An 18,599-nucleotide genomic window follows, 5' to 3' on the forward strand; every position below is an offset into this window, starting at 1 on the left:
GTCACTGTTGTCTTTCTATCAGCTCGAGCCAGTCTGCCCATTCTCCTCTGACCTCTGGCATCAACAAGGCATTTCCGCCCACAGAACTTCCGCTCACTGGATGTTTTTTCTTTTTCGGACCATTCTCTGTAAACCCTAGAGATGGTTGTGCGTGAAAATCCCAGTAGATCAGCAGTTTCTGAAATACTCGGACCAGCCCTTCTGGCACCAACAACCATGCCACGTTCAAAGGCACTCAAATCACCTTTCTTCCCCTTACTGATGCTTGGTTTGAACTGCAGGAGATTGTCTTGACCATGTCTACATGCTTAAATGCACTGAGTTGCCGCCATGTGATTGGCTGATTAGAAATTAAGTGTTAACGAGCAGTGGGACAGGTGTACCTAATAAAGTGGCCGGTGAGTGTACATCTATTTTTTGTGCTGCTTTCTTGATATGTAAAGTGAAACCTCCTGTCTTTTCCCTCATCAGCCAGACATTCCTGTCCATACAATGGCTGCAGATGGAGGGTCATGTGATCTCTATCTGTTCATGAACAGTCACCAGTTAGAGATCACATGACCCTCCATCTGCAGCCACTTTATGGACAGGAATGTCTGGCTGATGAGGTAAAAGACAAGAGACTTCACTTTACATATGAGGAAAGTGGTGCAGAAGTTTTAAAAGATGTACATTACTGAATATCCTGCCCCACACACTAGCACAAACATTACAAAAGCATGCAGTAACATGGCCAACCCCTTTAAGGCTCTAAATAACTGATGCAGTATTATAAATGTGAGCTCCCTCAGACTGTCCGTATAATTTTAAGGCATTTTTTACAAAATCAGCTGCAATGGAATGGCCCACATTTATCAAAACTAGTGCAGTCTGTACTATATGCAGTTTGCCTGTGAAGTGGGCAGGGTGTGCGCCCAATTCATGAATTGTGGCGCATGTTCTTCATTAATCTGGCGCCTCCTGTACTGCTTGAAAAGTGTGCACCTGTTTTTTTGGTGCACTTTGTTCATGCTGCAGAATTGTGGCGCACGGTCCAACTAAGCACTAACACGCGCTTATGGCGCACATTTTTTCTGTCCTGTCGGATACAGTGCAGCCGTGACACAAAACTGGAGCAGACACTTTATAAATACATGTGAAAGCAGTTTACATTTTCTTTCTAGTGCAAAGTCAGACAGAAAATTGGCGCAGACACCCGTGTGTGATAACACAGAACTTCAGGTTTCCGGTTCTAGTTGTTCATAAGAACCAATCAGTGCTCAGCTTTCAAATTCCCACAGCAGTTTATAAATGGAAAAATTAACTCTGATTGGTGGCCATGAGTAAATAGATCCTGTTCTGCCCTTACACTTCTGATAGATCTCAACACTGGGTTTTGAAGCCTACCAAGTGCAAGGTAGAATTTATATGGGACAAGGACTAATGTGAGTGGTGTACAGCAAAGCAGTTATGTGCGCTTCACAAATGAATAAAATAAATAACTTCATCTGTAACACTTACTTTGGTTCCCAGCAAGATCCTAATATCAAGTGTCTGCTTCCGCTGCTCCAGGATGCTGAGAACATGCTCCTGGAAAACTCCTATCTTGGTGAAGAAGTGATCATTGTGCCAGCAACCTTCAATATTATCAAAATCAACCCCTAAAGCCAGGAGAAACTTGACACTCCTTGGGTTCAAGGCAATCTGCTGAGGCCGGCAGAGCAAGGAAGTTCTTGAGCGCTCATCCAGAATGGTCAAAGAAAGCACTTTTCCTGAACGAACAGCTACCAGGGCCGCTGTTAATCCAACTGGTCCAGCACCCACCACTAGAATAGATACCTTTGCTCTCCATTGCCGAATTCCATCAAAGCTCATCTTGATCACAAGGTACACTAGGACAACTATTAGTGTGTTTATTGCAGTATCTATAGCGAGGCGCTCTTGGACCTCTTGCCCATCATTCAGGTGACCTTCTACCCGCTCCATCTTTTCAGATGCAGGTGCTCCTTCAGGGATTTGCTTTCCACCATAAGCCTTGATTTAGAGGAAACACAGAGCAGCCGCAATCTAGTATTAGAAGATTCATAATCAAATGCCTTAGTCAGTCGTTTCAGATAGGATCTCTTTCCATAAAGAAGTTGGCTGCATATATGCGGTTGTCCCTGTGATGAGGAAAGACACAATGATTATGATCACGCTCCGTTACAGTATCTTTAAACACTTATATACTTCAAGAGTATCCTCCACCTCTCTTCTACTCATTAACAATGGACTACTCCCATTGGCTGCTGCTTCTCATCAGCTTCTGAATACATTAGATTTCTCCCCGTCTCTCTGTGGCTTACGAGGCTGTATCTAGCTACACATAAATCACAGGATGAGCCTTTCTCTCGAGCCAATTTTCTGCAAAAGATCTTCAGTAAATATCATCTGGTGACCTTAACAGTTGCAGTGCTGGTGTGGTCTGTGGAGCACTGCTGAATCATGCAAGCACTGTTTTGTTTACCAAGATTCCTAGCTGCTATGTGCACACTTACCTACAGGCAGACATTCTATAGCTGCTCCAGGATTATTACTGGCTGCTAATTTTTCTAACAATTTATTGTAAATTAAAGCTGCTCAGTGAATCACTCCCTTCTGTCAGCAATGTTTTCACTTGATATGCTGAAGGGGTTAATCCTGCTCTCAACAGGGAAGCAGTTTTATTAGCAGCAGAGATGAAACGCCACCACTTGTCAGCATAGGTTTGTTCTCATAATATCTATTGATCAATTAATGCAACTATACAGCTATACTGACACAGGAAGCTATGAGCCAAATTCAGGCACATACTAACTAGACCTACTGAATATACCCCTTAGGATTTAAAATGGGTTCAAACCTTTGTCACTTCAGAAAGTAAAAAAATCCTGTCCTATCCAGAGCCACTCCCTAAACAGATATGCTCTACTGAACTGCATCAACTAGAGGTAGATGTGACACAGTTACAGGAACAACTACTTAAAGGGAATTTGTTTATAGATTTGACCATACAAAGCTGCACAGTGACTTAGGTACAGCCAGCAAGATTTGCAATACCACACCTTTTTGTGTGTTCGTAGCAAAATGACTGGAAAAAAAATAGATTTGTATTCCAGAATTGTAGCTGGACCTTGAGCACCAGGAGAGTCTCCATAAACTGGTGCTCTTTGATCTCAGTTTTTCATGCACGTTTTTGGTGCATTTTAAATGAGTTTTTCATGGGCAGATAACGTGCGTGAAAAAGACTCATGACTGCAGTCCATCTTTTTCACTGATCAATTACCATGGAAAACGCATTGCACTTGCATTGGACTTGCATGTGTCTCAGAGTGCAATGCATTTTTGATGCATCGCCATAGGCTTGTATGGTGTGTTTTTTAAGCGCATGACTTGCAAAAGTAGAGAATGCTGAGATTAAAACCTGCATTTAAAAAAAATGCACAAGTCTGAAAGAACCTGCAAGTTTAAAAAAAAATGCAAGTCTGAAAAACCCATTGAATACAATGGCTCAGAGTGCAATGCAAGTTCTGCACGTCAAAAGCACACGAAGAACAGGTGCATGAAGAATGCAAGTGTGAAAGGAGCCGTACTCAGAACGAGCTTTGCTGTGAGATCTCACACACAAAAAAAGTAATAAATAATTCATCTCATTGTAATCCTTTAGAAATCTTCTGTAGGACAAGACCTGAAATTATTAGATATAACTGATCAAGATAAAAAAATGGTAGTAGGGCTGCAATTCCGCTTTTCCCTTTTGCTAGGCCATCATTCATACGTTTTGATCATACAAAAAAGTGGCAATGGTTTTTAAAGATTTTTAAAACATACCTTGGGATTTGTTCCAAGTACCAACATGTTTGTGTGGACATCCATTCTAGTGATGGGATGTTCGGCTCGTCTTAGTGAGATGGCTCATTAGGCTGTGCTCACTAAGAAGAGCCGGCTCTTCTGGCTCCTGAACGGCTCCCTATTAAATATATAGACTTACTGGAAACCTCAGGCCAGTATGTCTCCCCACACCACTCCACTTTTAACCCGATTTTATCAGGTTAAAGAGTCATGGTGAGCAGATAAGGGTGGGGTTAGCTGAGCCATCGGCTCACTTAGGGAATGACCCATCACTAATCCATTCTGAATTCCTCTCTAATAAGCTGCTCCAGAAGTCACTCACCTTAGAGTTGTAGTATCAAACTTAGATCTTTTTACATTGCTCATTTAGAGCAAATGGGAATAGGGTAAAGATGAGCAGCTCAGTTCATTTGGCACATCAAATTAAAGGGCTTCCCTTAGCACACTTCCTTAAATTAACATATTCCACACTGTATCCATAAAAGGGGTATTTCAGTCACAATGACAATGTATACACTATACTCTATGGCAGTGATGGCGAACCTTTTGGGGACAGAGTGCCCAAACTACAACCAAAACCCACTAATATGTTGCAAAGTGCCATCATGACAATTTAAGCCGTAAGTTACTGACCCCTGCTGTATCACAGGTTTTAATCGTATTGGTGTCCTGAGTTCACCAATACAATAGAAAGATGATGGAAAACTTTGGATTGTAGCTTCCCTCCAGGGTGCCCTGAAGAGGAAGAATCAGGAGACCCAAAGCAGGAGATCAAATGACAATCCATCTCTATCCACACCTTTTCGCTCCTGCTGTAGTCCTGGCAGCCAAGGATGTTGCTTTAAAATAGCGCTGAGCAAGGCACATCCTGGGCTGTATTGGACCGCAGGAGAAAGCCTAGAGCCATATCTGGCAAACTATGTGTTGGTGTAATGGCATGAGTGCCCACAGAAAAGGCTCTGAGTGCCACCTCTGGCACCCGTGCCATAGGTTCGCCACCACTGCTCTATGGGGACATGAGGGAGCCTTTAAAAGGGCTTCTGATGACAGGTTCCCTTTAACATGCGCAATCAGTTCTACCACCGATCGCGGGTGTTAACCCTTTCATCAGGGTTCAGCAGCTTTAACAAGCGAGGTCATTGGGGAGCGACAGTCTCCATAGCAACCTCAGGTCTTTGTAAGACCAGAGGCTGTATGTTTTCTGGCCATTGAGAAAATGGTAAAATTAATTTAATAAAAAAGGGGGAAAAAAACCTTAAGAATTAAAGGAAATCTACCTATTTGTTTTCATGCATTGTGAACCAAACATACCTTGACAATGCTGCAGCGATACTGATGTAGAAATATATCTTGTTTCATACCTGAACCATGTGGTTTTGCTCAAAATACAATCAAAATTCAGGACCTTGGGAAAGCTGGGTTGTATGCTGGCTGCCGTTCATAAACACATTACACTGAGCTTCCCGACTTGTCCAGACAGGACTAATCAACCTGAGCTGGTTCACTCTGTAATCACTCAGTGATTACATCATTCTTCTGAGCAGTGCAGAATTAGGGAAAGAGGAGGGCCAAGCCAGCCACAGGAGGGACAGAGCCTCATTGTCATAATTTTATAATTGTTTTGACAGCAAAACCACTCAATTCAGGGATCAAACAAGGTCTGTTTCTTCATCAGTGTAGATACAGCATTCTCAAGGCAGGTTTGGTTCATAATGCATGACATAATAACGGTTATTCTCAATTTACACCGTAAACAACACCGTAACAGAAAATAGTGGCCAAATGTTCAGAATGCCACTTTTTTGCCATCTTGCAACACATAAAAAATGTAATAAAAAGTAACCAAAAGGCCATACAGTCCTCAGAATGGTAGCAATGAAAACATCAGCTCATCTCAAAAAGAAAATGACACCTCAAACAGTTCCTTACACAAAAGTGTGAAAAAGTTATTAGTGCCAGAAGATGGCAAGTAATTTTTTTTTTGTACAGAAGGTTTTATTCACAAAAATGACCATATGGAGATCAAATCTGATTTTATTTTTAACATATGTGCATTGGAAATGGGGTAGTCTTATATGGATAGTATATCCCAAACAATATATTTTAACTGGAAAAGTTGGGGGTTGTCTTATATGCCAGAAAATACGGTAATTAAAAAGACGTTTTCCATCTTCTATGTTTCTGCAAGGCTTTTAGCCATGTGTTTGCAGTTGGGATATTATTATGTGTAAAAAAATCTAGAAGGCTTGGGTGTGATCCAGATGGTTACAAATTTGTTAGAATGTGAAAGGTTAGAGTATGGTACCAAATGGAACATACAGTCTGATCTCAGTTGTCAGTTTTCTCTAGATCCCTTGGTGCATTGTTGCACAAGCCCGGAAACTGTCCTGCTGGAGGAAAAGCCAGCTAGAATAAAGCAATAAAGTGGACCAGGCAATGTTCCTCATTTCCTAGTTACCATGATCCATATAGCTGCTGAATGGAAAACACCTGACCCAGGGACATTACTAGAGCAGTAGCAGCCATAGCAGCTCCTACGGCACCCCACTTTTCACACAATCATAAGGAGGATGTGCTGCATAATATGCGATACTACACAGCACATCCTTCACTCCACCGCTCCCCCAGCATTTCTTCACTGAGCAGAAATCACTCAGGAAATCAATAATAATCAATAAATCCAAAATGTTTGCTTTTTTGTGTATATTCTAAAAATGGTCATCAAGAACAACTTAAATTGTCACCAACTTTTAAACAAATATTGCATAACTCAGAATTTACGTTTACAAGAGAATACAAGAAATTTTGCTAGAAAATTTATTATGGCATACTTATTTCATCCATTGTATATTTCTAAACATGCCCTTATTGAAATTTACATAATACTTTTTTTAAAAACATGTGTTGGTGATGACAATTTCAAGATGCCTCCTATATACAGAAACTAGTTGCAAGTAATGCTCAGGGCCCATTTTGGTCAGACCAAATTGTGGTCTTCATTGGCTGTGTGTTTGGATTCAGATGGTCACTGGATGTGTGGATTGTCCAGAGGAGTAAGGAGGCGGGAAAGAATTGTTCGAGGGGATGTATTAGAGTTTGGGACTTTTGAGATGCTCTCCTTTTCTTTATATATCGCTTAGATGCAATCCAGATGCAAAATCCGACCAGGCTCCCTGCACCTATGCTGCTCTAGTCGGGAGCACAGAAAAAGGGGCAGGGTAACTGCGATATTCATCTTTCCCTGCTCCCCCTCTGCACCTTCCATTATCTTCTTTACTGTTGTGAAGCAGCTTCAGAGTCGGTGCCTACAGCCATCATTTACAGGAGTAAAGAAGACGGCTGCTGCAGAGGGGGAAAGGTAAGTAAAAGTTTTGATTTTTTTCACAGCAAAGCATGCATCAGAATGTTAGATTCTAAAAATGGATTTCCTTTAAGGTTTTAGAAATACAGTAACCATAAAAGGGCCTGATTTTTAGCAGAACAATTAAGTTGTATAAAACAAAAAAAATAACTTGTGGTTGTGATAAATGGTGACAGCCAATTGTATTCAGATCACTTAAATATGAACATTAAATATGAACATTCATTTATGTCTTTCCATCAGTAGTTAATTGTAGTTGCAACTAAAGGAACATAATAATAAACAAAAGGTTTGTATGTTTATTCTGTTAAAAGAAAATATTCACATAGTCTGCAATCCATTTGATCTCTACTTATTCAGGAAATAAGGGAGGTATAAGAAATTTCTCAAAATGTGAATGGAAATCTCAAAATGAATCCATAAAGTGCATCATATTTCTGAAATTAAAAAACATATAATGAAGAAAAAGAAGAATTTTTCCTGAATATAAAGGATAACTAGTATACACGGCCGGCCTTGTAGAAACATGGCCATACTGGGTGTTCTGCAAGCAACCATCTACAGGCAAACATGACCTGCCTAGGCAGGTGTAGGACATTTGATGTGGACAAGTGATCAGCTGCCCTTTTCTGTACTGTCAGCTCCAAGCAGAGAAAATCAATGGACTGATTAAAGGGTGATTAGCATTTTAATTCTTCATTACAGTGCATGTAAACAGCATTACATACTAACATATTTTAAGGATCCATTTGTATAGGAATTGTTCTTATTCCTGGAATACCTCTTTAATTAGGGGGGCTGCTATTAATTGTATGTTAATCATGGACGGGGCTGCTACTATTTTATAGTAGTCACACAGAACTGCTATTAAAATAGAATAGCAGAACCCCCAAATTTGTATACAGCACCCATAATGTTTAATACAAAAAACAGTTTCCACTTACTAATTCATTCTATGCCAGCAGCAACTCTCATTAATATATAAATAATAGCAGCTCTCCCATTTATATATAAAATAGCGGACCACCTGATTAATATAAAATTAATCAGGGGGCTGCTATAAAATAAATATTAATGATGGGGTGCTGCTATTAATACTATATTAATTGGTGGATGGATATTATAGAATGAGTAATAATAATAATAATAATAATAATACAGGCAGTCCCCAAGTTACGTACAAGATAGGGTCCGGAGCTTCATTACAGACACCTTACAGCTAAATATTGCAATCTGGGACTGTAGTAAAGCATTCAGAAAGCTTCACCAAAGGTCAGAGGGGTCTTTCTGTAACTATGGGTTGTCTGTAAGTCGGGTGTCCTTAAGTAGGGGACCGCCTGTAATGAGTATATAATACTGTAATGGTAACCATCACGGTTAAGTGGTATTATTTAAGGCTAGTACAGAGGTAAAATTTTGTAGAATAAAAAGTATGAACTGATTAACCCCTTCCCGACATTTGACGTACTATTACTGCATGGCGGGAGGTGCCTTCCCGCAAAATGCAGTAATAGTACGTCAAGCTTCTGGCGCCGGCTCCTGAACGGAGCCGGCGCCAGAAGCTGCGGGTGTCGGCTATATATTAAAGCCGACAACTGCCTCTAACACCAACGATCGGAGATTTCTCTGATCGCGGGTGTTAACCCCTAACACGCCGCGGTCGCGCTGACCGCGGCATGTCAGGGGCATTTAGCTGGAATTGGACCCCCCCGCGGCGCTTACCGGGGGGAGTCCGCTGCTCCGATCGCAGCCCCGGGACTGCCAGTGCCCGGGGCTGCGCGATCCTCCTGCCTGCTGTGACACACTGAGCATGCGCAGCATGTATTACACTGTATTAGGTGAAGAATAGCTTGAACAAGTGATCAATGGATCACTTGTTCAAGCTAACCTGTAAAAGTAAAGAAAAAAAGGTAAAAAAAACACTAATAACACACTTTTGAATAAAAATAATTAATTAAATAAAGTTAAAGTCCCCCTAAACACAAACATTCCCTATACACATCTAATAAAGTGAAAAAACCTGAAAATTTCCAAAATACCCCACATATTTGGTATCGCCGCGTCCGTAACAATCTGTACAATAAGTCAGAAACATTATTGGACCCGTACGGTGAACGCCGTAATAACAAAACGCGAAAAACTCGCCAAAAATGTAAATTTTCATAAAATCCCTTCACAAAAATGTTCCAAAAGTGATAAAAAAAAAAGTTATGTGCACCAAAATGGTACCACTGAAAAGGACAACTCAACATGTAAAAAATAAGCCCTAAACTAGCACTGTCAACAAAAAAATATTAAAGTTATATCCTGGAAAGACGGCAATGCAAAAACAACAAAAAAAAAATCATATAAATGAGGTATCACCGTAATCGTAGTGATCTAGAGAATAAAAATATTATAGTATTTTTAGTGTATGGTGTACGACCCCCAAAATGGAAAAGAAAATTGTCAATTTTGGGTTCTTTTTTTTTATTTCATACATTAAAGAGTTAATAAAATCTCATCAATAAGCTAATGACCCACTAAAATGAAGTATTTGTAAAGTGCATCTCATGTCGCAAAAAATAAGCCCTTATATGTCCAAATTGCCAAAAAAATAAAGATTGTATAGCCATTATAAAGTGACAATGCATAATCTGCTCTGAATGGCGCAGCTCCCCTTCGATGCCCTGGCGTGTGCCCATACAGCAGGTTACCACCACATATGGGGTATTTTTATACACGGGAGAGATTGGGTATCAAATTTTGTGGAGCGTTTTGGTATTTTATCCACTGAGAATTTGTACATTTTATGAAAAACACGTTAATTTAGTAAAAAAAAAAAAAATTCAAAATTGCATCCGATTTAGTTTTAACCCCTGTAAACCAATTAAAGTGTTAACAAACTTCATAAAAGTTGTTTTACGTACGTTGAGGGGTGTAGTTTCTATAATGGGGTAATTTATGGGGTTTTACTTTTATTTAGGCCTCTCAAAGTGACTTCAAACCTGAGCAGGTCCCTCAATAGCAGGATTTAGCTTTTTTTATGAAAATGCGAAAAAAATCGCACCTAACATTCAAAGCCCCATAACAGCTTACAAAAATAATAGTATGTATAAAAAACCATGGAGGTATAAAGTAGACATTTGGTGAATGTTAGTTATTATGTTTTCTGGTGTTATGACTCATGTGTGGAAAAAGTAGAACATTTTGAATTTCGAAAATTGAGAATTTTTCCAAATTTTCACCCAATATCTGATTTTCTCATAAATAAATGCAAAACATTGTTAGGGATTTTTATGCAGGGCCCCAACAGCCCTCTTGACTTTTGTAAGGTGAGTCCTAATTAACCCTTTGAGGGAGGATGAGATAGCTGCCGGCAGCGAGCTGAGTAAATGCAAGACACAGTCGGTCTTCCAAGATCTCAAATCAAACTGTTTATTTCAAACAAATACAGCTATATTTTAACACATAGAGATCAGCATTTGGGGTGTTGATAAGGACTTAGATTCTATTGGCCATTATGTTTTTGTCCCAGCACATTCTGGGAAAAATGACTAGGCCTTGTTTACAGCCATGCTTATCTACACAATGGCTCCTAGAAGCTTCTTCATAACCAAAATAAATAAGAAGAATACAGAGGCCCGAAGGACGCTAAGAAATGCCAAGGATATTGTGAAAAGGCAAACAACAGTTTAAATGAGAAAAATAGCTGAATTAAAACATTTAACTCTATAGCTTCTAAGAGGGAAGCATACCCCCCCCCCCCCCCAAGGTGGCCGCTGTATCTAAGATGGCGGACAGTAGTCAAGATGGCGTCCGAAACCAGTGCGACCTCCTTAACAACATACAACCAAAATTTTGTAGCTAACATGAAGTACAATGTGTCACGAGAAAAAAAATTTCAAAATCACTTGGATATGTTAAAGCGTTTCGAAGTTATAACCACTTATAGTGACACAGGGCAGATTTGAAAAAATGGGCCGTGTCAGGAAGGTGAAAAGTGGCTTCAACGTTAAGGGGTTAAAACTACCGAAAAGTTTTCAACAAACTCTGAATTTGCTGCTTTGGAAAAACAATTACAAAGTTCTCTTGAAAAACTCCCACTTAATTTAACCCCTTAACGACTTGGCCTTTTTTAGTTTTTTCACTTCCATTTTTCACTCCCCACCTTCAAAAATCTATAACTTTTTTATTTTTCCACATAAAGAGCTGTGTGATGGCTTATTTTCTGCATAACAAATTGCACTTATTGCACAAATTGCACGTAGTGACGGTATTTAATATTCCATGGCGCGTACCGGGAAGTGGGAAAAAAAATTCCAAATACAGTGAAAATGGTGAAAAAACACATTTGCGACGTTTTCTTGTGGGCTTGGATTTTACAGCTTTCACTGCGTGCCCCAAATGACATGTCTACTTTATTCCTTGGGTAGCTACGATTACGTGGATACCAAATTGGTATAGGTTTTATAATGTTTTCATACATTTAAAAAAATTAAAACCTCCTGTACAAAATTTTTTTTTTCTTCTGGCGGCAATAACTTTTTCATACTTTGGTGTACGGAGCTGTGGATGGTGTAATTTTTTGCGACTTTTGATGGAGTTTTCAATGCTATCATTTTTAGGACTGTGCGACCTTTTCATCACTTTTTATAAATTTTTTTATATTTTCCAAAATGGCAGAAAAATTTCATTTTTGACTTTGGACGCTATTTTCCGTTACGGGGTTAAAACGCAGTGAAAAAACGTAATTATATTTTGATAGATCGCACATTTTCGGACGCGGCGATACCTAATGTGTTTATGATTTTTACTGTTTATTAATATTATCAGTTCTAGGGAAAGTGGGGGTGATTAGAATTTTTAGGTTTTTTTATTATAATTTTTTTTTTTTAAACTTTTTTTTACTTTTACTATTTTTCAGACTCCCAAGGGTACTTTAACCCTAGGTTGTCTGATCGATCCTACCATATACTGCCATACTGCAATATGGCAGTATATGGGGATTTTACTCCTCATTCATTACAATGTGCTGATAGCACATTGTAATGAATGGGTTAAAATGAGACAGCTTTGGGCCTTCGTGAGACCCGAAGCTGTCATGGCAACGGATCACCGCTCCCCGTGACGTCATCGGGGAGCGAAGATCCGCGGCAAGATCTTTTTGAAGCCTTACCGGGTGTCACCGGTAAGCCTTTGCTGCAATATGCACGGGCCGAGCCCTCTCCATGCACTGGGACCCGGCACGTGTCGGGAAGGGGTTAAAGGGGTATTCCAGGAATAAGCATAATTCTTATACAAATGGGTACTCAAAATATAAGCTATTGTGTAATTAGTTGTTATTTAAAATTTTGCTCCCCTTAGCAGAAAAATGCTGCTGACATAGACTGTAATGAAGAATTAAAATGCTACTGGCCCTTTAATCAGTCCGTTAATTTCCTCTGCGCGGTCCGTTGCAGAGCAGCCACAGGACAGAAGATGGCCGCTGGTCACATGTCCACATCACATGTCCTGCACCTGCCTGGGCAGGTCATGTGATCACCACTATCTTTGGCTGTAGTCGTTTGGTTGCAGTGCATCCAGTATGGCCAGTGTTGTGGTGATGGCAGTAACACATCATTACTATGATAACAGAGCAAGAAAGTCTGTTATATCATCACTGGGAGCAGAGCATAAGAGGTAGGAGGAGTTACTAAGAACTAAAGGATCATGGAACTTGTAGTTTCCAGTGGTGGCCATCTTAGTGATAACTCCACCTACTTTAAAGAGGCCATACATTTTGTAAAATCATAAAATCAAACTATTTAAGCTTAATTTTGCGACTAATTACATTGAGTATAGTTGTATTAATTTATTTATATCATTATGGTTTTTTGTGTCAGATGTTCATATTCCCGGAATACCCCTTTAAGAGAGAGATAGAAAGCACAAACAATTTAATTGCGAGTTAAGTGATTCTTGTGACAATAAAGCTTATTCTCGGCCTCTTGAAAACTTCTGTTGGAATCAGACTTGTCAGAAACTTCCATGTTAGTTGACAAGAACAGTAAACCGAAGTCCCACAGAGGTAGGGAAGGAAGGTAGGGCTGAGGCGCCAAATTTCAGACAGAAGGGAACATCATGCGTCTCCCAACTAGGACCGGGCGTTGTACAGATCACATATTCATCCCTGAAGAGCCTACTGTTGGGGCAAAATATGCCATGTTGGGATTATTACGGACCTAGTGATCACATTTTATGCAGTCTTAAATCTGCACCTAGCATCCCACACCCATTCGGTAAGAATAAGGCGTTTTTTCTTAGGGGCAGACTTCTGTTGCAGTTGGCTAGGGCTGTGTCCACAAGTTGAGGCTATAAGGTGACAAAGGATCTATCCATGTTTCGGGGCGTCTAGGATCCCATCAAAACCAATTTTCATCAAGAGATTCCCTGTCACCTCTAATCACACTGTTTTCATTCTTGATTAACCTTTCTTTTCTTCATTTTTGCTGGAAAGAAATCCCATTAGGCCATCATCCATCCTTAAGAATTTGCAGAATTTCCTGGTCCATGAAAAGTTGAATTATTCTTACCGTTAATTCCTTTTCCATTAGTCCACCATGACGGCCCCACATGGAGGATGACGCTTGACCCTGCAGGGACAGGAAGCGGAGAGGTCAAAACACCCCCCCTCCTGCATCCACATATCAGTGGCTGCCAATAACGAACCTTGGCAGTGGATACAACCCATTTATTATATGTTTCATTCACATACAGTATAGGCATAAACATTCCGATTATCAACAATATGACATAGGGTGGGAATATATACATGGGCCGTCATGGTGGACTAATGGAAAAGGAATTAACGGTAAGAATAATTAAACTTTTCCCCTAGCATCCCCCATGACGGCCCCACATGGAGACATAACAACATGGGGACAACAGCCTGTAAAACCTTCCTACCGAAGGCCAACTCTCTAGAACTTTAAGTCTAGTTTGTAATGTTTAGCAAAAGTCATATGGTTGGACCAAGTAGCAGCCCTACAATCCCTCTATTGATGCTCCTCTCTTCTCTGCCCAGGACGTTGCCATGGCCCGAGTTGAGTGTGCTTTAACCTTCCCTGGAGCCTCTAATTGTTGAGCTGCGTATGCTGCTCTGATGACTGATTGAATCCATCTTGCAATTGATGCTTTGGAGGCTTTTTTGCCTTTATTTCTACCCCCATACTGAAGAAGGATGTTCTAATCTTGACACCAAGATTCAGTCTGTTTGAGGTATTGTAATAAAGTTCTTTTAACATCCAAAGAGTGCCAGGCCATCTCTTTTTGACTCTTCGGATCCTGGCAGAAAGAAGGCAAGATGATTTCCTGATTTCAATGAAAATCAGTCGAGACCTTTGGAATAAAAGTTTTGTCTAGAGTTAATGTTATTCTGTCACTTGATATCTGACACAGACCTCTCGACCTCAAGTCAAGGCCCGAAAGGAAGAGGTCGAGGAAGACGAGGTAGAGGTAGGGGAGGCACCAGAAAAGACCACATCCCCGGCAGTAATTTAGCATGCCCCGAAAACCCATCCACGAATCCCGGCCTACACGCCACCTCCTCCTCCTCATCAGCATCTTTTTTATCAACAGGCCCAGTCTATCCCCTCAGGAACCGGAACCCCAGAGGACGGACCTAGACTCTTTAATCATTAATCTGTCACCACGCGTACTAACCCCTGCAGAAATCTCAGTATTGAGGAAAGGGTTATCATTTGTCCCCACTAATAGGTGCGACACTTTTAATTGGTATAAAGATGTGCATCTTTTCTTACGTAAATTACGGTGGCACAAATATTTTAAGATCCAAGAACGTAAAGAATGTCAGGATTTGGGGATCCCTAGCGATATCTTAGCAGATATCCACCTACTGGATAGTATTTCCGAACCTTTAGCCATCACAACTGGGAAAGGCCCCTTCACAGACCTAAAAAACCGAAGTACAAAGACTCCACCAATAGGAGACATTTCATGTGTGGACATCTTCGCACGACTGGTCCTCGATGACCTTACCAGCACTGACCTGAGATCCAAAACCATGAATTGCACTAAAGACGAGATATTAGCCCTGTCACGTCTTGAGAAGGATTGTGAGATAGTCATCAAACCATCTGACAAAGGTGGGAATATTGTAGTATTACAGGCAGAAGACTACCGTAGAATGTGCCTTAATCTCCTAAGCGACAGAGAAGGCTATGCCCTACTTACAAGGAATCCCACTAAACAATATTTGGCTGAATTAACTGACATTCTCAAAAGAGCCCCGTCACGAGATCTTATCACCAAAGAGGAGCACGACTTCTTACTACCTAAACATCCCGTTCTGGCGACTTTCTACGGGCTTCCAAAGCTACACAAGGGGACTAACCCACTCAAAGGGCGACCCATTGTATCGGGGGTCGGAGCCCTTTGCCAAAATATTGGCATCTATATCGATAAAGTATTAGCTCCCTTTGTTACAGCCCTGCCATCCTTCACTCGTGACACCACTGAGTTACTTAGAAGGCTGGATGGCCTTGCCATCGGACCCAAGACCCTATTAGCAAGCATAGATGTAGAGGCCCTCTACTCATCTATCCCACACAGTCTCGGCCTGAAAGCAGTAGAGTTCTACCTCAACACCAGAGGCAACCAATGCAAAGCACATAGCACATTTATCCTGGAACTGCTAGAGTTCTCTTTAACACATAACTTCTTCACCTTCGACGGCAGAGTGTACCACCAACTCATGCGCCCCCACCTATGCTAACTTGTTCCTGGGCTGGTGGGAACACCGCTGCGTATTTGGTGAGGAAGAAAATGGGACACGACACATCGGTATGGTGGGCCTTTGGGCCCGCTATATCGATGATATCTTCTTGACCTGGGACGGTACCACTGATCAGTTCAAGGAACTGATCAGTGACCTCAATCACAATACCTTAGGTCTTAAATTCACTTACGAGATCCAACCATCATGTATCCCCTTCTTAGACGTCCAGATACAAAAAAACAGTAAGGGTGAACTAGACACTACCATCTTCAGGAAACCTACCTCCACTAATTCATTACTCAGATGGGAATCAAATCACCCCCCTACCCTCAAACGGGGTATCCCTTTCGGCCAATATTTGAGGGCTCGAAGGAACTGCTCTACTCTAAAGGAATTCACCACAGAAGCCAAGGAACTCCGCTCCAGATTCCTAGCACGGGGATATCCAGACTCCATCCTTAAAACTGCATATAACAGAGCACTGGCGTTAGACCGGACTCAATTACTGACTACCCAACCTAAACTGCCCATGCCCCAGACCATTCGACTTATAGGTACCTATGATGGAGGCGCAGACACCATACGCAGAATATTGACCAAACACTGGCATATCTTGCGTATGGACCCTGACTTAACCTCTGTCATCACTGAACAACCCTCCATCACCTACAGAAGAGGTCGCAGCATTAGGGACAGGGTAGTACATAGCCATTTCGAAAAACCGAAGGAAGCACAAACTTGGCTCAGACACGACATAAAAGGCTGCTATCGCTGCAGCGGGTGCATTGCGTGCCCAGTGGTAAGAAGTTGCAAGAACTTCAGGAGCAACACCACAGGACGCACGTATGACATAAACCAATTCATTAATTGCAAGTCTCTCGGTGTGATCTATCTAGCTACCTGCAAATGCGGGAAACAGTATATTGGTAAAACATTCCGTGAACTCCGCCGCAGGATAGGCGAACATCTAGGGGACATAAGACATAATAGGGACAAACCATTGGCCAGACACATTCACGACCAACACCAGGGTGACACGACAGGCCTCTTCTTTGTTGGTATCGACCTGGTCAGACCCCCTAACAGGGGTGGCGACTGGGACCGACTTCTGAGACAAAAAGAGACCAGATGGATTTTCCGCATGCAAACGGAGTCTCCACTGGGCCTCAATGAACAGTTAAGTTTCTCATGCTTCCTATAACGAACATCAAGATGTTTACTATTTAATGACAGGATCCCCTATCACACTAACTACTTCTGAGGATCAACCAAAAATTCATTTCTATCGATTCCCCCTGTGTCCGACAATATTACCTCGCTCCTACTCACAGTTACTGGGATTAATATGCCTTTAAATCCCTATTACCGTATCAGGACCCTCTCTGTACCAATGGCACATTGTGGTCCAATTTTAATATGGTGTGTGTTGCTTTAATCATCCTTACCTACACATGCCGACTGCGCTTGACATCATCTACTACCTCCCCGTCTCCTCCCCTTTGCAGCCTGTGGTCCGCCCACCTCTGGGAATTAGCCCGTGGGTGGAGGATCGCACGGGCTGCAATGCGCACGCGCAGTGGCGTGTGCGCGCGCTCGGCGTTTCTCCGCCACTTGTGCACATGCGCGAGTCGTATCTTCGTATCGACTCTGCGCCGGAAAAGATTTTTCCGGCGCACACCTGCCGTGCGCCCGTTTTGCCCGCCCCTCTTATTTCACAGCACCTTTATGATTGGTGGGTGGGCGACCCGGGGCGGATGGAGGCATGTCCCCACGTCATGGCGCGTCACTTAAAATCCCTGCACGATACTCAGTCAGGACGACCCACTGGTGAGCACGGTTGTTATCAGGAGCTGCACCGCCACTCCGAACAGCCACATACGGCCTGGCTTCCCCCTCTACTCCCTTGCTTTCCCCTACGGTGCTAAGGTAAGACCTAACTTAAACATACTTGTTTACATATACAATGCATAATTGTATACAACGCATAACTCCTTTCTACCACCTTTAACCCGTGGGGACTACCATGACACATATTTAATGTTTGTTAATAGGGCGTACCCTGAAGAACCCAGCGTTCCCCTGATGAGCCCAATAGGGCGAAACAAGCCTTGTCGGGACTCGGGTTCTACACCCTTATTGTGATTTACACCACATGACATAGTTCTTTCACTGATCTGTGACAGCACTCGATGTCAAAGGACTTTCAAAACCTGACTATACCTGCTGAATAGGTCTACAATAGGGCCAGTTATCGCAGGGTCAGGTTCCAGTCGGCACTCTGGTCACATAGGACCAGAGTTCTGAGGCTAGGCATCCAGGGAGTGATAGACTTCGTCCCAAATAGGGCTTGTCTAGGGACTTTACATGACTATCTGGTCAACCAAACCTAAGCCCAAGTGGACTATTGTCTATGATTCACCCCTTCCATTTCTTTTCTGCACTCTGTGTATCCTTGTGGGATCTGTATCTCCCTCACCTAAGACCTTTATTGACTCTGCTTGACAGTCACTTAGGCCAAGGCGAATTAACTTTGGCTATTGCCCAAGCTACACAGATTCATTTTGTTGAGGATTCTTGAGAAACACGAGCAACACTTAAGGTGAGTCCTCATTATACACTCTAAACTATATC

At 41.8% G+C, this 18,599-nt stretch overlaps 1 protein-coding gene across 10 annotated transcripts in view; it reads right to left on the bottom strand.

Annotated features, from left to right (window-relative positions):
* LOC140070711 (uncharacterized) overlaps positions 1-18,599 on the bottom strand; it is a 99,143-nt gene that overhangs the window by 61,480 nt on the left and 19,064 nt on the right. For 5 of the 10 annotated variants that reach the window (XM_072117518.1, XM_072117517.1, XM_072117520.1 and 2 more), the window contains one exon: positions 1,501-2,141. The exons of 1 other annotated variant lie outside the window; for it this stretch is intronic. In XM_072117518.1, the coding sequence (XP_071973619.1) occupies positions 1,501-1,965 (465 nt within the window). In that variant the 5' untranslated portion in view covers positions 1,966-2,141. 4 more of the 10 variants (XM_072117523.1, XM_072117521.1, XM_072117525.1 and 1 more) reach the window with 4 other exon arrangements.

This window comes from Engystomops pustulosus, chromosome 7, assembly GCF_040894005.1.
Source record: "Engystomops pustulosus chromosome 7, aEngPut4.maternal, whole genome shotgun sequence".
NCBI classification, from domain to species: Eukaryota; Metazoa; Chordata; class Amphibia; order Anura; family Leptodactylidae; genus Engystomops; species Engystomops pustulosus.